Source organism: Myotis myotis, unplaced genomic scaffold, assembly GCF_014108235.1.
Source record: "Myotis myotis isolate mMyoMyo1 unplaced genomic scaffold, mMyoMyo1.p scaffold_m19_p_5, whole genome shotgun sequence".
NCBI lineage: Eukaryota > Metazoa > Chordata > Mammalia > Chiroptera > Vespertilionidae > Myotis > Myotis myotis.
Window position 1 is genome coordinate 32,607,196 of NW_023416357.1, and position 22,054 is coordinate 32,629,249.

The following is a 22,054-nucleotide window of genomic DNA, read 5'->3' on the forward strand; positions in this document are numbered from 1 at the left end:
CATTGTATGGAACTGAGACCTCCTACCAACAACCAGTATTAACTTAGCAGGCAGATAAATGAGTCCCCTTGGAAGTGAATCCTTCCGCCTAGTCAAGCCTTTAGATGACTGCAGCTCCAGCTGACATCTTGAATGTAACTTCATCAGAGATCCCTCCAGCCTCTGCCAAAGATAGAACCACTCTGCTAAGCTATCCCTAAATTCCTGTTGCTGTCCCAGGCCACTAAGAATAAAGGCTACATAATCTAGCTTTCCTTGATTAGATTCTAGTAATAGATTATGAGCAGAAATAGTGCATACAACTACCAGAACATTCCCTTTTCCTTCTTTCTCTTTTTCTAGCTGGTTAGAATGCTGGAATTAGACCAACCTTCATGGACCACAGATGACCTGGGGCATGCCAAAGGGATTAATACCTAGATGTACCTTCCAGCAATTCCTTCAATGAAGGCTGTTGGGAGTGATGTCAGTAGACAGCCCACCACTCTAAGCAACTTCAACTACAGAGAGCCACCTTGATCAAGGTCATAGCCATTCCTGGTGGCCTACATCTGATGACTGTTTTAGCCTAGCTCAAGACAATTCTGAGAGATTGGCCATGGCTATCACAGCTTGGCTATCCCTCTGCTTACTCCTCCTCAAACCAACCAGACGGGCCTTTGTGTGGCTGCTTCTCAGGCTGCAATGTTCTTTATCCACATATTCATTGAGCTGAACTCCATCTTATCCTTCTGGTCTTTGTTCAAAACTCACTACCTCTGCCCAGCTGGCATGGTTTAGTGGTTGAGCATCAACCTATGAACCAGGAGGTCATGGTTCGATTCTCAGGGCACATACCTGAGTTGCAGGCTCAATCCCCAGTGGGGGGCATGCAGGAGGGAGCAGATCAATTATTCTCTCTCATCATTGATGTTTCTATCTCTCTTTTCCTCTCCCTTCCTCTCTGAAATTAATAAAAATGTATTGAAAAGAAACCTCACTACCTCAATGAGCCTTGCCCTGACTATCTTACTTAATCTTGTAGACTATCTGTCCTACCAACACTCCTGACCCTCCTCATCCTGCTCTACTTATTTTGTTTTTATATTATTTCTCCACTAGTAGGATATAAGGTCCTAATAGCATGGAAAAAGGGATCTTCGTTTTGGACACTGATGCATCCTACACACCTACAATAATGCCTGGCACATAGCAGGTCAGAAATGTTTGTTGAGTTGGTGAATAAATGTATAATTTTCAAGGAGAATTTTGCAGATATTCACTGTTCAGGACCCTCAATTCCAAAAATAGTTTGTAAATAATTCTTTGATAACAAATTCGCTGTGTATTATATAGTCTATATTATCTAATAAGAAAAAAATTGGTCAGATATTTTTAGGAAGTGCCCTAAACCAGTCAGTCCTTTTATAGTTTATATTCATTAGCATTTTTACACACACACCTCTAAACATCATGCTGCCTTAATCAATGATTCTCTCTCATCAATGATGTTTCAATCTCTCTCTCCCTCTCCCTTCCTCTCTGAAATCAATAAAAATATATATTTTAAATAAATAAATAAATAAATAAATAAATAAATAAATAAATATCATGATGCCTTATTTTCCAGGTAAACCCTGTGATTTCTGTTTCAAAGAGATGGTCATTGAAAAGAGTGATGTTCCCCAGAATAGGAAACTTAGAAAAAGCAAACCTGAAATTCTCAAGTGTGGTGATTCAGGGCAGCTTGCTGGGTTACATGACAGGGTATGGTTACTTCTAACAGGAACTGTCTGTTCTCAAGTACAATTCATTGCAACTGAGTTGTTGGAAACTTTGTTTTGTTTCATATTACCAGCTTCTGAAAGAGGTCAGTATTTGTGGGGTTTCAAGAAGTTTCCTCTGAAGTCAGCATTCCAATAAAACATGAACTAGATCAACTCAGCACCCATGGAGTTGGCCTGAGGACTTATTTCTGTAGCTCTGAAATCTCAGGGGGCTTTCCTCTCCTGGGCAAGTTCCCACTTTTTCACCATTTATCTTAAGAGTTAGTAAAGGTTATCTAAATGTCACCATGTGATTAGAAAGGTAGTCATGAGATTATGCTTGAGCATGATTCCAACCAATGATTTTTTATTTTAAAAGTTTTTTTTAAATACTTGTAAGTTTTAAGCTTTAAAAATTAAAAAAATAGATAAATTGAAAGAGTTTTATTATAAGTATGACTTTTAATCCCAGAACTACTTTAAAAGATTAATAATTAAGCTTTTGGGAATGCATCTGGGCTCTCAAAATTCTAAATGCTCTTGTTCTCTAAAAGAATTAGTTTTCTCATTTCTCTAATAAGCAATATTATAAGAGCATCTAAAATCTTGACAGTAAAGATAAAAATAAAAATACTTGTAAGTAAAAAAGATCATTGGACTATGAATAAAATATTTATTTTTATTTATTAACTAAGTATTAGTTATTAATAAGGGATGGTGGGAGTACAGATGATAATTGTATTACTCTTCTTGTTTTGGTGGTATGTTGATAACTTCAAGGGGAAAGGTACATACTCCATCACAAGTTCTTTTGTTACTCCTGAGGCAATGTTGCCTTCAATCAATCTACCCCTCACTCACTCAGGCTCTGTGAAGCAAGCAGAGTTCACAATGTAATTTTAAAACATTAGACTTAAGCCCTGACCAGTTTGGCTCAGTGGCTAGAGCATAGGCCTATAGACTGAAGAGTCCCAGGTTTGATTCCGGTCAAGGGCATGTACCTTGGTTGCGGGCACATCCCCAGTAGGGGATGTGCAGAAGGCAGCTGATTGATGTTTCTCTCTCATCAGTGTTTCTCTCTATCCCTCTCCCTTCCTCTCTGTAAAAAATCAATAAAATATATTTTCCAAAAAAAACATTAGACTTAAGTTCCAAATGGAGTTTATCTTTTTTTTTTTTTTTTTTTTTTTGAGATACTTTTCTTTTTTAATGGAACACTTTCCTATGAAATATTTGAGCAAGGGCCATGGCCAAGGCATAGTTAGGTTTCCTGTGGAGTTTATCTTTAGGCAGCTTTTCTATCCCCTTGCAGCAAATAATAAAGATTCATTAAGGGAAAGATTGCCATCTTTAAAAATTTATTAAGAATCAAGTTTTTAAAACCTCAGTGAACCTCCTTTTGATAATTTTACCAGCCTCCAACTGGTTTTCAATGAAACTGATTAGCATCATCAGAAAGCCAGTGAAGGGAAACATTGGAAGCTGTATTTTCTTTCTTGTGCTTATCTTTAGTCAAGTCTCCCTCTCAATTAGAACCTCAAGGAAGATTCTCTTGCTTCTTCTATCTACCATCTCCTGGTATCTTGATATTAATTATTTTCTTAAATTCCTTGGCATGTAATACAAACTTTACTTATCTCTTGGCCCTAGTAGGAAGTCTTTTTCATAAATAATATATAGCTCTTCAGCCTATTCATTAGAAGCATATTGCCCCTCACAAACCAGCTTCTTGAATATCCCTCAAGTGGATGTGTGTTGCACTGCCCAGATCCACCTTTATGACCAAGACACTCATTTCCATGGTTGCAGGAGTTTTGGCTACTGAGGGCTCACAACTGAATTCTCCCTCCGGGATTGCTCACCACCAAAGGAAGCTGCCTCACCCAAGTTCCACTCCTCTTCCCCAAGGGGTGCCCATATGCAAAAACTGGCCATTTGCAAGATACAATTGTCCCCTCTTCTCAACTTAAGACAAGTCTGAAAGAACATCCTAGCTCTAAAGCTACCCATGGAATTCACAGAGGCCTTTGTTGTCCCTGCTGCACAGGTCAACTTCTCCTTCTGCCCAGTCCTGCTTCTTTACTATCCCAAAGGTGTCGATCCCAAAGACACTTCACAGTGAATTTCCTACATGCTAATCTCTGCTTCAGAGTCTGCTTCCTAGGAAGCCTAACCTGTGAGAATTCTTTTGGTCCTATTCAAACCACCACTTTCTGTTATCATTTAATAATCTCAAATTTTGGTGGTGACTTATATAGTCATGGTAGACTAACTTCTGTAATAATTCCAAAATGTTAGTGGTTTAACACAACAAAATGTGCTTCTTACTCATTTTGTGGTGCATTGAAGTTCAATGGAGAGAAGAGCAGTTATTTAGGGATCCAGACTCCATCCAGTTTTTGGCTCAACTCTTTTCTAGGAGTCTTGTCCTGCTGCTGAGAGATAAGGAAAGAAAATAAGAAAATGCATGGAAGGTTTGATGGCTTGAAAGGGTACAATTAATTCTACTAACATTCCATTGGCCAGAATGCAATCATATGGCCACACTAAGTCAAGGGAGGCAGATGATACCTAGCAGTCTTTGCCACTCATTTATGGAATACTTGTGATTTTCAAATATTTCCTTTCCAGGACAGGTGACATCTTTGTATCACCCTTCAACTTGTAAAGACTGAAAACTCTACCTCTATTAAAGATTTTAAAAAGAGTCATGATCCCACCACTTGAATAAAAGTCAATGTAGTTTTGTGTGTGTTATGTAAGCGCCTGTGAATATCTTCAAAAAATAAAAACTTTTTAAAAAAGAAAATCATAATATCATTATCAGACCTAATAAAATTGATAATTACTTACTATTTCTAATATTCAGTATGTGTACACATTCATCTGGTTGTTCTTCAACAGTCTTTTTCTGAAGGTTTTTAAATTCCTGGACAGTTACTGATAAATATGTCATAGTTGCAGCAACTGGCCATGTCAATGTTCCACCTAAACCACCTTCCTAAAACGTCTGTGGGATCTATTTACTCCTCTTTGAACTACTCTGATTTTGTCACAGTTATAGCCAGGCCATTTTCAAAACCATAAACTAAACCTTCTTGGATTCTCTGAGGCCAGCTGGTAGTTTGTGCTTTCTTTTCAACAGATAGTCTTCACCCATTTTCTTAATAATCACCCTTTCAACCATGGTACTACCTAGTCCTTCAATTGCAACTCTTACAAATGCCACAAGGCTTGTGGCCACTCCTGCTACAGTCCCTTCAGGACTAATATGATTTACAGGAAACTGCTTCTATACTCTCAGAAAAATAAATCACTTCTTTAAAAAATTCCCCAGTTTGAAAACACGGACATGTGTTTACTCAATAGCTTGTTTCAAATAGCACCTGTGCCTTCAGGTTATAGTTTGGATGCTATATAAGACTGTGGTACATTTACACTATGGGATACTATGCAGCAATAAAAAAGAAGGACCTCTTACCCTTTGAAACAGCATGGAGGGACCTGGAGAGTATTGTGCTAAGTGAAATAAGCCAGGCAGAGAAAGAAAAGTATTGCATGATCTCACTCTTATGTGGAATCTAATGAACAAAATAAACTGATGGCCCAGTCCGCATGGCTCAGTGGTTGAGCTTCGACCTATGAACCAGGAAGTCATGGTTAGATTCCCGGTCAGGTTCTTCGCACTCTTTAAATAATTTGCAAGCAAATAGATGCTTTATACTTCAGTCACAGAAACATAAGAGAATGAATTCTACTGGACTGGAAACTCAAAGAGTTCAGATAAAACTCCTAAGATTTTTAAAAACTGAAAAATAAAAACTTGGTTTGGTCAAATCCTATTTTGAAAGAGGACTTGAAGTGAGATTTACAGTAATGTCATTTCTGGAATGTGAAATAAGTTATTTTCTCAGTTGTCTTCCCATTGCCTGTCTGTTTTTTCCACAGAAGTTATTCCTACTTTAGGATGAAGAAAGTGTTCTTTTGACAAGTATGCCCTCAGTGTTTAAATTACAGATGCAACATTAGCCTTTCAACTATTTTTTTTTAGTCTACTTGACTTGATCACTTATATTAGGCTGAAAACTCCAGGTTGTGTGCACTTAACACATACATATCCAGTTTCCCGTTTCATATTTTTAAAAGTGTCTATTTTTTCGTTATTATTACAGATATATTAACAATGACTAGAGAAAGTAAGGCCCAAAAAGTGTGCTTCCGCCTATCAAGTCCCAACCCTGGAAACAAAAGGCACAGCGTGTTGGTTTTTGCACTGCACGGTGGTGTCAACAGTTTCCATGGTCCCCGTCCGCACGGCCTTCCAGCTGGGGAGTCTTGCTCTCCACTGCTGATGTGATCAAACTGGTCAAGTGACTCTGAAGAAAAGGCACATACCTCGGTGTCAACCTCAGTGTCTGCCCTCGGTCCTTGAGTCACAGTTATGGCTTTATGGGCCAGGGGCAAACAGTCAGGAACCCTACGGCAGAGGCAGGAGCCCGGCCATGGAGGCATCGCACGTGGAGCAGTAGAGGCTGCGCCCCCACGGGGTTTTTTTGCGAGTGTCCAGGAGTATAAAGCCCGGCCAGGAAGAAGCGGGTCATCCCTCCGACTGAGGATGGCGACCCCTCAAAGGTGTTTCTTCCCTTCGTCCATCACTGGGTGGGAAACCTGGCTCAGCTACGGGGCTGGTCGCCTCTAAAAGCCAACAGAGCGACGCGAGGATGAAACTGCGCCCGTGCGGTCAACTGGTCGGCCCCTACGCCCCGACATTCGTACCCCTTAGCCCCTGCTCCACTGGGAGAGCCCTGGAACCACAGGCCCTGACCCATTCCCGCAAGAGCGCCAAGGCCTGGAGGCCGCAGAGCGGGGAAGGCCGCGGCGCGCGGGCTGCCGCCCCTTCCAGACCGCGCGCTAAAATCAAATTCGACGCCGGCTCGTTGGGGGCCGGGCCGCGCGCGCTCCGCTCCCGCCTCCGCCCGCCCAGCCGCAGCCGCCGCCCGCCCGCCAGTCCCGCCGCGGCGCTGGGCGGGGCCGCCCCGAGGCAGCCGGGAAAGGCCCGCCGAGGAGGAAGAGGCGCGGAGGCGCGCTCTGCGCAGGCGCGCGGTTCCCCGCCCCCCCCGCCCCCCCCGCGTCGGCTTAAGGCGGGCGGCGCGGGCCCTCCCACTCTAACCCGCGCCTCCCGACGCCCCTGCCCCGGCTTCACCCCGACGTCCCGGCGTGCGCGTCTCCCCGCCGGCCCGCAGGACCGGGGCCTCCGCCTGCCTGCCCGCCCGCCCGCCGCTGCGCCTCGCGGCCCCCGCTCGCGTTCACGCTGTCGCCAGGGCCAGCGCGGCCGCGGGCAACCGCTCCCCCTCCCGCACCCACCCCGCCCCCTCCCCGCCTTTTCCGCCCTCCCGTCCCCCTCCCCCGACCCGCGGCCGCTGCTCCAGATGAGGTGATGGCAACGGCCAACTTCGGCAAGATCCAGATCGGCATTTACGTGGAGATCAAGCGGAGCGATGGTGAGCGGCGCCGCCGCCCCGGCCGGCCGGGTCCGGCAGTCGGGTGTGCGGCCGAGGGACGCGGGCGCTGGCCGCCGGCCGCCCCATTGATTGCTCCGCCGGGCTGTGGGGGCGGGAAGGCGGCGGCCGCGGCGCTTTTGTGTGTGGCGTGTGTGCTAGTGAGGTCGGCGCAGGGTGCACCGTCAGTGCCGCCGCAGTGCCGCGGGCTGGGGGCGGGGGGCTGGGCCGGGGAGGCCGGCGCGGAAGGCCCGGGTGTCGCGGGCCGAGTCTTTGGGGGCGCGGTACCGGGTCCCGAGCCGGGGCCCCTCGCTTCTCCCGCGATCTCCATCCTCCCCGGGGACTCCAGTCCGGGGTGGGGATGGGGCTGCGGTCTCGGTGCGGGATGACCCGCCCTCGCGCTTCACCCGGTTCTTCTCATTTTCCGGCCTCGTCTCCGAGGCCTGGGGGTTGGGGAGGGCGCGGAGGCGAGTGATCTCGGTATTTAGGGGACCCCGTGGGGCCGAGGCCGAGAGAGGAGGCCAGCCCCGTGCGTTTGAACTGCGGTGCGGTGGTCAGCGCTCCGCGGCGTCCGTTTCCCCAACAGGCCTCCTGTTTCGCTGGTCCCTCCCTTGGAAGAAGGATGCGGAGAGTGTCGTGCTCGGCCGTGAATAAGGGTGGGGAGCAGGGGACAGAAGTGTTCCATGAGCTTCTCGTGCGAGGACTCCTGACGGGGTGGGGGTGGGGGTGGGCGACTGGGTGTGGGTGCTTTCACCCTCGGGAGAGGGAACCCGGGGGAAAGTGTAAGGCCGGGTGCAGGTACCTGCCCGGTTAGAGAGAAACCAAGGCCGAGGCGCCTGCATCTTCCTGTGGGCTCCTCTTGGGAACAGGTTTTCTGTCACCGGCGCGGGGTGGGGGGTGAGGAGTGAGACGCCGGCCAGGCCTGGAAGTCGTTTCTGTTGCCAAGGAGGGAACGCAGAGGAAGACTTGGAGGTGTGCGGTGCTCCTGACTCCGTCTGCCTCAGACCCGTACCTTTAATTCACGGCTTATTGTTCGCTAGCCCTGTCCGTGGTCATGCTGCTGTCGCATCCCCACCCTCTTGGTTTCTACCAAGTTTGACCAAGTCATGTGAAACTAGATTGATTTTTTAACCAGGTATTTGTGATGTATTGGAAGACCGATACAGTTAACGATTTTTTTTCCTTGGTCATATTTGAGATAATTTGTATTAACGACTGGGAGCATCATTATCCTGTATGTGAAAAGATCAATTATACCACTTAGAGCTTTAGAAGTTACCAGTGACAGGAGTAAGAAAGCGATGTTTCCTTTAGTTGGGTTGGGGTTTCTTTATATTACTATCTTCACATGACTTTCCTTAAGCGGTGCTGTTACTGTCATTTCTTAGGTGAATGTGGGCTCACTGTATACCAGCGGAAGTAAGAGAAGGAATATTATTTAAAATTTTGGAGTGGCCCTGGCTGGTTTGACTCAGTGGATGGAGCCTTGGCTGCTGACTGAAGGGTCCCAGACTAGATTCCAGTCAGTCAAGGGCACAGGGCCTGGTTGCAGGCTCCATCCCCAGTTGCAGGGGTGCCCAGGCAGCCAGTGATTCTCTCTCATCATTGATGTTTCTCTCTCTCTCCCTCTCCCTTCCTCTCTGAAATCAATAAAAATATATTTAAAATAAAATTTTGGAGTTAAATAAAATGTGTAAGTTCTTTACATTCTAAGTCTTTCACTATTCAGCGGTTCTCAACCTGTGGGTCGTGGCCCCTTTGGCGGTCGAACGACCCTTTCACAGGGGTTGCCTAAGACCATCCTGCATATCAGATATTTACATTACGATTCATAACAGTAGCAACATTACAGTTATGAAGTAGCAACGAAAATAATATTATGGTTGGGGCACAACATGAGGAACTGTATTTAAAGGGCCAGAAGGTTGAGAACCACTGTTAGGTGTTTATTTAACATCTATTAGAAAAAAGCAAACAGGATCATGACATTTGGAAGGGGTGTGTGTGTGGGGGGGGGGGGTGGAGAGAGAGATCTGAATTAATGTCTTTTTACTTAAACATATGGAACTTGAAACAATTTTGGTTCCCTTAGGGTCAGCCGTGGGCAAACTATGGGCCGGATCTGGCCCGTTTGAAATGAATAAAACTATTGAAAAAAAAGACCGTACCCTTTTATGTAATGATGTTTACTTTGAATTTATATTAGTTCACACAAACACTCCATCCATGCTTTTGTTCCGGCCCTCCCGTCCAGTTTAAGAACCCATTGTGGCCCTCGAGTCAAAAAGTTTGCCCACCCCTGCCTTAGGGTTCTAGGATAGAGGCTTGTAATACTCTTTCAGCCTTCATCTTCTACCTTCACTGGAAACTCAGGCATGTACGAGCTTTGTGTTTGTACATAAGTGCTAGTAACCTGAAGTCAGATTTCAAAACAGTTTGCCCATGAGAAATAATGGAAGTCATTACAGTGTGTATTATCGTAACCTATAGTCATGTGCATCTTTGTGCACCTCAGATGCATGATGGTATTTGATGGGAGGTAAAAATTAAGTAGAGAACTGGAAGAGAATGATTATTTGCATTGGATGGTAGTGTTTCACAGTGGAAATTGATTTTTGGGCGATTCCCCTTAAGCTTTGCCTTTTTCACTTTAAAGAAACTGTTTTGTTTCCTCTTTTAAATAGCAGATCTGTATTTGGCAAAAACACTAGTGGTTATTGTAACAAAAATAAACTTTGTAGTTGGATGAGCACTATTGCCATTGTGTGATTGCATGAGACAATGGAAATCACTAGTGAAGAAGGGCTGCTATTAACTGGTGACTTGATGCTTGCTAATGGTGATCTTTGTCCTTGTTTTAGAGTACGCTTTTCCCATCTGTGATGCTCTTTATTAATAAAACATATTCCAAGGGCAAACAGGTAAACTAAAATGGATTTATTCCTATCTTTCAAGACCTTGCTCAAAACTAATCCCAGTAAGTCTTCACTAGTTACTAAAACCAGATGGCCAGTTAGCCTTTGAATTCCTAAATCATTTTATATCACTCATGAAACAGCATATTTCCTTAAGTATTACTATTTTGGTTTATTTATCTTTTTTAAAAAATATATTTAATTGATTTTTTACAGAGAGGAAGGGAAAGGGATAGAGAGTTAGAAACACCGATGAGAGCGAAGCATCGATCAGCTGCCTCCTGCACACCCCCCTACTGGGGATGTGCCCGCAACCAAGGTACATGCCCTTGACCGGAATCGAACCTGGGATCCTTTAGTCTCCAGGCCGACGCTCTATCCAGTGAGCCAAACCAGCCAGGGCTGGTTTATTTATCTTAATATTGTTTCAAACTGCACTAGAGAAGGGATGGAGTGGAGAATGCAATAGAAAGATGGCAGGCTACCCACACTCATTTCAAACAGTGTGTTATAGGATTAAAATACTAATTGATTCTTAAATTCCCTGAATTCATTTGTGTATCCCCCATGTGCCTAGCAGAGTTCTTTGCATGTAGTTTTTTAGTAAATCATTCATTATTGGGTTTTTGGTTTTCAAATATTTTTTAAATATATTTTTTTATTGATTTCAGAGAGGAATGCAGAGGGAAAGAAAGAGAAATATCAATGATGAGAGCCACTGATCGGCTGCCTCCTGCGCACCCCATACCTGAGATCGAGCTGGGCATCCAACATTATTTTAAATATATATTTTTAAAATATATTTTATTGATTTTTTACAGAGAGGAAGGGAGAGAGATAGAGAGTCAGAAACATCGATGAGAGAGAAACATCGATCAGCTGCCTCCTGCACATCTCCGACTGGGGATATGCCCGCAACCCAGGTACATGCCCTTGACCGGAATCGAACCTGGGACCTTCCAGTCCACAGGCCGACGCTCTATCCACTGAGCCGAACCGGTTTCGGCCCAACATTATTTTAATTCAGATGAACTCTTACAAGGAAGTGAAATCCTCCACGTATGCTCATCCTGTGTTGCCACCTCCCTGCTCTAGCCCCCCACACCCCATACAGGCCTTTTAGTTCAGAATCCCAAGAGTTGGCTGAAATTGAGTGATCTGATAAGGCGAATCTGACTTATGGTATTTTAAGGTTAGATGTGACAGAGGTTAGGCTTGGACTTCTGAGATTGCTCCCAGCTACAGGAGATAACATGGTATGAAATGAGACTGGTTTCTGGAAATGGACACTCATGCATAATTGCTTTTCTTATATATGACTTCCTATTATCTTTATGATTCAATTCCTTTTTAGAATCCAGTGACTAAAACCTAAATTACAATCTTAACTATTGTGTGGCAAGATAGTCTTTATTGGGAAATTTTAAACTGCACTATTAAAACATTTTTTAAATGTTCCACAGTAGCTGTGACTATCCTTTTGGGACTAGAGGAGGGATGAGAAATATTTTGAATTTTTAGAAGCTTTAATTAAGATGGGATTGTTCTTGGGCTCTCTTAGTCACAGTATTAACATATGTGATCTGAAGAGAATAATAGACTATTTCAACCAGAAAGATCCTTGGAGTTAATCTAGTACTTTTATAAATGTGGAAACTCAGTCCCAAGTAACCGTAAGTGACTTTCCAAGATTTATACAGAAACCAGACTATCAAGAATTGCTACAGTAAAGAGAGAATTCTCAGTTATTTGGGAACCACTATATAGCTTTCTACAGCCCAATCAAGATGTAGGAAATTGCTTCTCATTCATGGAAAAGCCACCAGAGAGCAGTTTTGTAGAGGCCAATTGGAATAATCTGATAAAAAGTGGTGTGGTATGGTTAGAAGGTCACAAAACCCAAAATTGTGGGAGGAAAATATTCCTCTTTAAACATTCCTTAATTAAACATTGGTGAAAAGAGTGCTTTGATTAAGCACCTGAAATCCACAGGAAATTAAAGATTCCAAAGGACTCATTGAAGATCGTGGCACATAGGACAGGCAATCTTTAGAAAAGATTTTAAATGCCCTATTCTCTACCTACTTTGCCACATTTATTCTTCTGCTAATTCATCTTTACAAATCATTATATGGGCTTTTAGAGAATAGATTTTATGAATTTAGTTAATAAATAAACCATTAAGCAATATAGTTGTTTAGGGACAGTTACGTTATTGATGATGATGGAGTGAGTGGAATGGGGGAATTTGTGGATTAATAATTTCCTTTTACATGATGGATCCATATATGTATTTGTTAGGCCTTCATAGTTTTTCAAACACGTTATCTAATTGTATCCTCATCGAAACAATATGAGATAAGCAGGGTAGGAAGCTAGTAGATTCATCATTATACAAGTTCATCTAAGGTTGAATTATTTGCCAAGATGACTTGATTAATAAAGGGCATAGCCTGGACCAAAGACTAATAAGTACATTCACTCCTAGCTCTCCCTTTAAGTGCAGGCAAATGTTTACTGTTGATGATATGAAGTTATATACTATTGTTTTTATTTGTTTTTTAATCCTCACCTTGAGCATATGTTCTATTGATGAGGGAGAGAGACAGACAGACAGACAGACAGACATCAGTGTGAGAGAAACATTGATCAGTTGCCTCTTGTTCATGCCAGGAACTCATAATCTAGGTTTGTGCCCGGACTGGGAACCGAACCCACAACCTTTTAGCTGTACAGAATGACTCTCCAATCAACTGAGACACCTAGTCAGGGCCTTTTGTTTTGTTTCTTTGAGATACAAAAGCTCCTGTAGTAAAATTTTTTTTCCCTACTACCACCAGAGGCTCAGAAAACCTACAGTAGATAACATTGCTTAAAATTTGCCAAATTGGTGAGACAAACTGAATTCTGACTATAAGAATTGAGATTCAGCAAAGTTCTCAGCCTTTAAAGCTCTTTTCAATTATTAGCCATTAGTTGCTTCCAGAATTGCCACAGAAAGCTAGGAATCTGTATTCATTACTCAGTCACTTTATTCTCATGACAAAAATTTTGGAACTCTAGTGAAAGGTTGGCTGTGTATCAACTTGTTTTATGTGTCATACTTTTAAAACTGGAAAAAAATAGCAAAGAGCCAGTTAACGTGTCTGTTCAACCAGGGATCAAGGCGTGAGTGTGGAAAATCCAGTATTCTTTGAGAGATCATCTGGACCCATTCTTTCTAGTCACAAGTATATCATTAAAATTACATGAATCTTTTGCAAAGCTTAATTTTTTTATTCAGCTCTCTTTGATTTTAACCCTTCTGTCCTATAACCTAAAGTAATCTTTGAAAGTGTTTGTTTTGAGATCATAGTTATGATCTTAATAGATATAATTTTTAAGCCCTGGATAAAACTAATTTTCACTTTTCTGGACCAGTTGTGGAGCAAGTATAGTTTAGGTTGCCCTTCCATCACATACCAACTCTTTTGATAAAAGTAATACCGATCTTATTATAGTACCTGAGTGAAAATAGACATTAGAATCTCACCATATTAAACATTTAGGTGCTTGATTACACATAGTTCATGCTGTGCCGGGGTCCAACCCCAGCGGGTCCAGGGGTCCCCAAAGGTGTGGATGGAGTCGGCGAAGAAGGAAGGACACGGAGACAGTGTTCAGTTGATGAGCATCCTAGCCAGGATCTCCAGAGAGGTTCTCCTTAGGATCTCCAGCCAGGTTCTGAGTCCATGTTCTCTTGCTAGGTTCTCCAGGTTCTCCAGCCAGGTTCTGTAGCCATGTTCTAGTCAGGTTCTCTTGCCAATTTCTGTAGTCAGGTTCAGTCCAGGATCTTTTGCCATGTTCTCTCGCTAGGTTCTGTCTCTAGGTTCTGAGGCCAGTTTCTGTCCAGGAACTTTTGCCATGTTCTCTCCAGCGAAGTTCTTCTGTCTCTAGAGAACGTTTTGTGTAGGTTCTGTGCCTAGGTTCCATCTCTCTTCGTTCTGTCTTCTTACCCCAGCAGGTCCAGGGGTCCCCAAAGGTGTGGATGGAGTCGGCGAAGAAGGAAGGACACGGAGACAGCATTCAGTTGATCAGCAGCCTAGCCAGGATCTCCAGCCAAGTTCTGGTCTGGATCTCCAGCAAAGTTCTGGTTAGGATCTCCAGCCAGGTTCTGTGGCCAGTTGTCTTGCTAGGTTCTCCAGCCAGGTTCTCCAGCCAGGTTCTGTGTCCATGTTCTCTTGCTAGGTTCTCCAGGCAGGTTCAGTAGCCAGGTTCTAGTCAGGTTCTAGTCAGGTTCTCTTGCCAATTTCTGTAGTCAGGTTCAGTCCAGGATCTTTTGCCATGTTCTCTTCAGCGAAGTTCTTCTGTCTGTAGGTTCTGTCTTCTTAGTTCTGTGTTCTAAGCTCTGTATTCTAAGTTCTGTGTTCTAAGTTCTGTGTCCTGCTGTCTTGTTACATCTGTATTTATACCAGTTGGTTCAATCCTATCAATCTCTATTACAAAGGTTAGGGCGTTTCTTATCTCCATTCCAGGGAGTAAAGATTATGTAGCTTAAGCATGATTGTTCGTAGTTAAAGTGATTAATTACCCACCTGGCACTTAGTTAAGAGGTTTTATTCCCTCCCTAACTTCAGGGGAAAATCCCTACCTGGGGAAACAACCTTTCTCAGAGACCTTGGTTAAAACACATAGTGCCAAGAAGGTGAGCAAACATATTAAGAACAGTATGCCATATATGCCAGGTCCCTTGAAACAGCAAGCATGGACCGGCTCCCGGCAATGCTGTGCCATGTATTTAATATAGAAAGCTATATAAATTCAAGTTCATGGTCCTTGGGATTTGTGTAGTGAAAATTTAAAACAAAATGTATCATTTCATTGTTGATTAACCTTAAGTTTTGTTACTATCTCCTGAGAGTAAAATGAGGACAGAAGTGTCCCTTTTAAAAGTCATGCTTTTAAGGCTAATCTTCTCCTGGGGCTTTTTCATTTTTCATACTACTTATTTTTCTCACTACCCTCTGCAATCAAGTTTGCAGTCAAATGGGCATTTACTTGGGGTGTGAGTAAGGGTATTTTGGTGAATAGACCTTAAATGATTGTACCATATTACAAAATTATGGGATCTCATATTTCTGTTTTCTTACTGCACATTTAATTAAATGAAGTTTTATTAACAGCCTATTATATAATCAGGTATTCTGACAGGTGTTGGAGATACAAAAAAAGAATAAGGCACACACAATTTCTGCCCTCAAAAGCAACTGAATAAATGATGGATTCATACTGCCATTCTCTGTGTACATCATTATTACTTTCCTCTTTAGGTTAGGCTCTTTAGTCCTGAAGTTATGACATGTCTTCTGGATAGCAAATATATGCCATACATGCTGTCCCTTTTACCTCCTCTACCCGTGATCAGTATTCATTATTTCTCATGGTGTGCTTTCCAGATGAACCCACATTCAGCCTCAGAATTTTTAACCATTTGTACGCCATAAGTGTCAGTAGACGCAAGCAGCGGACCTTTTTTAATTAAATTCAAAATATAATGGCAGTTAACTGGTTAATATAATTACCGCCAGTCCTGGTAGCCCCTGTCAGTCAATTGAAATTGGCCTTATTTGTCATTACTGGTCTATTTTCTATTCTCTAATACCCATTTGAGTTTTAACTTTATAATGTTTAATCTTTGTTTTGATAGCTACGGTAAAGGAGAAGGTTTATTCAGTTCTAAGTTTCTGGCAGACCAGCTACTGGCAGCAGGTTTCTCCCTAGATAATCCTGGGTTAGGGTGCTTGTAAACACAGGGACCAAGGAAAGCAGAGCATGAAAACAGATTCAGCCAGCTGCTGGTGCTTCTGTGTAACTTGGAAACAACCTCTCCACATAGGGTGGCCGAGGGACTAAAAGAATCAGACACCACCCTGGGCTCTCTTTTAGTTACTTTCAAAGACTTTTTCTCAAGGTTTTTATTGATTTTGGCATGAATTTTAACCAGATTTCACCTATATAAAATTTTTTAGAGGAAAGACAGGATGATGATGGGACATACTTATGGTAAAATTTTCTGTGTCTACATGGGTCAAATAATGACCCTTTTTTTATTGTAACTTTTGTTTTGTTTTTGTTGATCCTCACCCAAGGATATTTTTTCCATTGCAAGAGAGAGTAAAAGGGGGAGGAGGGAGGGGAGGAGGAGAGAGGAACATCAATGTGAAAGAGACACATTGATTGGTTGCCTCCTGCACACCTCTGACTGGGAATTGAACCCTCGACCCTTTGATGCACAGGCCAACACTCTAACCACTGAGGCCATACTGGCCAGGGCTGATTATAACTCTTGGCCAGAAGCTGTTTACTCAGCCTCATCCAGATAACTTCCATACTACCACTTGTATCTTCCATACTACCACTTGAATTTTGTTTCTTTCTTAAAAAGTGAATCCAAGTGTTACTCTTAATCCCTGAAGGGCTATAACATTTGTGCCCTGATAAGCCAGTTGCTTTGCTAAATGTATAATATGCAGTATCATGTTTGATTTTCCACACAAGAAAATGAGAAACCTGTAAGATCGATGGTATCGTCCCCATTTTACAGAAGAGGAACGTCCTATGCTAGAGTATATAAACTACTATATAGTGTTTAAGTCTTATGAAGGCCCATTTCAGGTATTTAAATTATATGCATTAGTCAAGGCTATGTGGTAAGTGTATTTTAGGGGTGTGGGATATGGATATATTTAGAGAACATATTGAAAATGTGTAGTTGTGGGAGTTCTGTTTCTAGTCTGGATAGGGTTAGTAGGGGCTGCTCATTCAGAATTACCTGTGGGGCTTTGAAAAAAAAAAAGCAACCGCCTATCTATCACCACCAATACCTGAATTAACATTTACTGGAGATTGTTTTAATTGGTCTGAAATGGAGCCCAGAGGTCAGTATTTTACTTTAAAACACCTCATATACTAGTGATTCCAGTGTGCATCCACGGTTCTGATCCATTATTTTAGAAAAAGTAGGAACTCCTAACAGTGATATGACAAGACTTCTTGGAGAGTGAAGTTTAAATGGTCGGAGGAAGATGACCAGTAGATTAATTGGGGGGTGAGGGGGTGGGAAGGAGGCATTCCATGCATGTGGCACGTGTTGGGAGGTCCCTGAGCTGGAAATGGGGGGCTTGTCAAGTAAAGGGCATTTAAAATAGGCAGACAGGAGGTGATAGATGAGGAAAATAAGGAAGGAGGGATAATCTAGGGCACCTTATTAAAGACTTGGAAACAAAGGTAAGGTGTAAGGCATCTTGGAATTAATTTCTAGGACACTTGGAAACTGCTGTAGCACTTAATCTCCTAAAAGCAGTAATAGGAGTTAGCTAGTGCTTAGAGATAGATTAGAGGGAGAGTAGTACTGAAAATGAGAGCTAGCAAGGGTAAGATTGCATCAGTCTAGGAGAGTGAGCAACGTTTAAGGAACTAGTGAGATACAGAACACTGCTAACAGAATTGATGCTATATGGTGATATATCACTTATGCTGAATAAAGGACATATGTGTTGAAAGGAATGGATTTAACATTTGGAGAGTCTGAGTGTAGGTTATAAAGTCTCTTCAGTTCTGTTTAATCAAGCTAATCCTATTCATAGAGGGCTGTAGATCCTGTGTACAATGTAATATCAAAGAGCATCCAACTCAGGCTGCATATAGTTTTTGCCACTAAAATCTTAAAAGTAATGAGTTTAAGGTATGAGTCACTACCAGTAAATGTTTACATGTAGATTTGGAATTTACTTAAACTGGAGCTACCTGCTTTGTCTGCTTAAGAAGACGCAGTTATAGTGTATTAGCCAAGATCCTCTCCGAAGTCTTGGAAAGGAGTGGAAGGGAAAAACAGAGTACTTAAAGGATCTGGCTTCAGCTCTTTAAGGGATGGCATGTTTTGATTCTTGAAATGCAATTGTTCTCATTTAACTTTCCTTTGCTCTTATTTTTGGCCTGTTTTTTTTTTCTGCCCTGGCTTTTGTCTTCCATTTTCATCCTCAAGATTCTGAACATCATTTCAGTGTTTAGAATCTCTTTAAGTGATATTTGCATTTTAGGGATTTCAGAAGGGGTAAGGGATAGTAGACAGAGCACAGTGGATTTTTAGGGTGGTGAAATTATTCTGTATGATGCTGTAATGGTTGGATACATGTTATACATGTATCCCAAACTTTAGGTTGTTCGAAGTCAGAGCTACACTTGAAATAATGGACCAATTAATAACAAGAATTTGTAATACTTTAAGAATGAGAATCAACCATGAAGAGTTTCAGTTAAGGTAAATTTCTTCACTTTTGTTATGCTTATTCTACTAGTTAATAAGAGAAATTTAGGATTTGCTGACAAAATTATATTAAATGAGCTGTATTGCAGTGAGAGGATTCATTCTATTTCTTTACTTTGGTCCGTGGACATTTGAGTTTATAGTTCAGTTGCCAAGACAAATGTCCAAGCAGTTTGTTTAGAAGCTTCATCCTTGAGATCATCCAGGGTTGAATTTATCTGAACAAGAGTTTATCTTGCTTTAGTTAAACTATAGGGAATTCCTGCTGGAAGATAGGCATATGAAGTCTAATTATGTTGGGAGTGCAAACAGCATTCCAATTTTTTTTTAAGTTTAAATTTAAACCTATAGTTTACTATGGACTACTGCAGAAAAATGTATATAGTGATTTACCTATATGATTTTTAGGAAATGAGAACAAAATAGAGGCCCTAATTTGAAAGTCTTAGAATTTAACTACAGACAGCTCACTGATTAAATACTGCTATTGGAGAAAACTTGCTTATATTTTTACAATGAGAAAATTGACTTGTCCAAGGTCACCCATAAAGTAGAAAATACATTATAGCATAGATTGTCTGCCTCTAAACTCAATTTTCTTTAGGATTCTTTGTGTACTGTGGATGTTCCAGACATTGGAAGTCAGTACATTACTTAAATAATGCTTTCATTTTTCTTTCTGTGGTATAGATTGCTTTCGGGCATTTGCTGCATGACCATTGTGTGTCCCTTTATCCCATGCCTTTATAGGAATAAATGTAGGAATTTTTTGTAGAAAAGGCTACTATATCAGTTGCAACAGAATATCAAAAATCTGTTTCACTCGATGCAAGTGCTCTGTGGCTCTATAATTTATTTTGAAAAGAAATTCTGGTCTTTTCCAGTCTCTCTGCCATTGCCTAAGTTTAGCCCCTCCTTGCTTACAAGCCTTTTAAAATTTAGACAAGTACTTACGCTCTCAAGTGAAAGAATGTTTATTAGATGAGCAGCTATATTGTCAGGAAAATATAACAGATTATAGCAACTTGCTAGGAGGTCCTCTGGTTTAATTGATCAATTTGGGCCTCTCTAGACTGAGTGATCTTTATTTTTGCAAAAACTCTTGTATGAAATTGTTCTTGGGATAATATATGGGTTGCATTTTTACTCCCCACACCCATTATAGCTGATATTAAGAGTTGACCCGCCCTGACCTGTTTGGTTCAGTGGATAGAGTTGTCAGCCTGCAGACTGTAGGGTCCCGGGTTCCGTTCCGGCCAAGGGCATGTGCCTTGGTTGCGGGCACATCCCCAGTGGGGGGTGTGCAAGAGGCAGCTGATCGATGTTTCTCTCTTATCGATGTTTCTGACTCTCTATCCCTCTCCCTTCCTCTCTGTAAAAAATCAATAAAATATATATATTTTTTAAAAAGAGTTGACTGCAAACAATATGGCCCTAAGTATGTGTATGTGTATATGTGTTCTTTGTATGGTGTTTGGGTATAGTTGTGTTTGTTTTTCCATTTTGTTTCTGTTCACCCAAGGATATTTTTTCCATTGATTTTTAGAGAGAGTGAAAGGGAGAAGGAGAGACAGAAAGAAACATTGATGTGAGAGACACACATGGATTGGTTGCCTACCACATGCCCCATCCATGGCCTGAGCCTGCAACCAAGGTACATGCCCTTGACTGGAATCGAACCTGGGACCCTTCGGTCCTCAGGCTGACGCTCTATCCACTGAGCCAAACCAGTGAGGGTTGGGTGTAGTTTTATTAAGAGTCATATGATACCTTTAACCTTACATGCTCTTTTGGGTTTCATGAAGAGCCATTTCTTAACTAAAAGTAAGTAAAAGTAGGTGCTTCTTTCTCCATTCTCTAAATGTTGGTGTTCTTCAGGGCCTGTCTTAACTTCTCACACAGTATTCTCTCTCTAAATGCTTCTCTTCGGCCCAGTCTGGCTGCATACATGTACTGTGTGTAATCCCTTGGATGTCACATACCTCAAATTTAGCATGTCCAATATTGAACTCATTACTCACTCCCCCGAATCTACTTCATTATCTCTCATCACTTTTACCCTATTGCCCAAATTAACCTAGATGCTTCATTGACTCCTTGTCCTCTCTTAGTCTCGTATCCTATAATGAGGTACTCTAAATTCAACTGCTCAAGTACTTCAGTCCATACACTTTTTCCATCCCTCTTCTATAGCTTTGGTCAGGCTAGCATTATATCTTGCCTATACTGTTGCAACAAATTCTTAATAGGTCTCTCCACCTTTGGTAGATTGCCTTTTCAGAATAACTTTTCAGACATATAAATCTGACCTCCTGAACGCCTGCTTAAATAAACATTTTGATTATTTCCTCTACCTCTATTGCTTTTTGGATAAAGCCCAACTCTAATATAGCTTACTTTAGACCCTAAACAAGCTGACCCCCCTCTCCAGTCTCATTTCTTGCCAATTATTTGAGGCACTCCAGACAGACACACTGAAGTCTTCTTAGAACACTCCACTTCTACCTAACCTAACTAACTGCTGTTGCTCCCTTTTGCCTCTGTTAAACCTTCCATCCTTCTTTGATTCCTAGACCAGGATGGTTCCCCTACTCTGTGTTCTCTGAATCTCCTCTGTTTACTCTGTCAGAACACTTATAGGATTGTATTATCGGTTTAATTGTCTCTGTTTAGACCCAAGTTCCATTGTATTCCCAGCGCCTAGCACAGGAGCTCTACATGCTTAATAATCTATGTGCTTAAATGAACTTCTAGCTGATTGATTGAACTTCTATAAAGTTGCAAAAGGGTATATATTAGAAAGTCTCCATCCTACCCCTGTCCTCCAGCTACCTGGTTCTTCTCCTAACAGATAACATTATTACCAGGTTCTTGCATATTTGTGCAGAGATGTTTGTTTTGCATTTTTAAGCAAATGTGTATTTGTGTATATGTATCTATGTAATAGAGATATGTGTAAACATATAACTTTCCCTACAGATGGTGTATTGTACACAGGTGCTCTTTAATTTTTATTTCATTTAATAACTATCTTAGAGAACCTTTGAGTACATAAGTAATAGCCTCATTGTTTTTCATAACTGCATTTTATTAGTGATTAAATATATAATTTAGATTGTGCTCAATCTATAGCTACTATCAGTCAATACTGTATTGAATAATCTTGAACTTTTGTCATTTCTTATGTACATGACTATATATGTAGAATAAAGTCCTAGAAATGAATTGCTGGGTCAGGGAATTGTATATTTTTAATTTTTATAGATCTTGCCAGTTTGCTTCCATAGAGAGTGTGTTACCTTCCTATCTGCAAAAATGTCTGTTTCCTCATATCCTGGTCCACACAGTATGCAACATACGTTTTTGAGATTTGCTAGCTTGGATTATGGAGTTCATACTGTGCCTGTAGAATGTTGTTGTTTTTTTCTGAAGTTAAATAGCCTGTAAAAGATAACATGTTTAACTTATAAAATGATTATGAGGTCCAGACATATAATTAAAACTTTTTAAAATATGTTTTTATTAATTTCAGAGAGGAAGGGAAAGGGGGAGAGAGAAAAAAACATTAATGATGAGAGAGAATCATTGATT

At 41.6% G+C, this 22,054-nt stretch overlaps 1 protein-coding gene and 1 long non-coding RNA gene across 8 annotated transcripts in view; one reads left to right on the top strand and one right to left on the bottom strand.

The window, feature by feature from the left end:
* Nucleotides 1-2,408: 2,408 nt before the first annotated feature.
* Nucleotides 2,409-7,478, bottom strand: LOC118655682. Of its 3 annotated transcripts, XR_004967347.1 has the most exons (4): nucleotides 7,157-7,478; nucleotides 5,983-6,440; nucleotides 4,074-4,180; nucleotides 2,409-2,613 (listed from the first exon to the last, which is right to left on the bottom strand). It is a non-coding gene; the product is annotated as an uncharacterized LOC118655682 (long non-coding RNA). The 3 variants fall into 3 exon arrangements; XR_004967348.1 differs by lacking the exon at nucleotides 7,157-7,478 and having other exon boundaries at nucleotides 4,074-4,177; nucleotides 5,983-6,798; XR_004967346.1 differs by lacking the exon at nucleotides 7,157-7,478 and having other exon boundaries at nucleotides 5,983-6,798.
* Nucleotides 7,112-22,054, top strand: part of KIF2A (kinesin family member 2A) — a 75,150-nt gene continuing 60,207 nt past the window's right edge. For 3 of the 5 annotated variants that reach the window (XM_036307779.1, XM_036307786.1, XM_036307781.1), the window contains exon 1: nucleotides 7,112-7,246. In XM_036307779.1, the coding sequence (XP_036163672.1) occupies nucleotides 7,183-7,246 (64 nt within the window). In that variant the 5' untranslated portion in view covers nucleotides 7,112-7,182. The remainder of the gene's footprint in view (nucleotides 7,247-22,054) is intronic. The other 2 variants (XM_036307780.1, XM_036307782.1) reach the window with 1 other exon arrangement.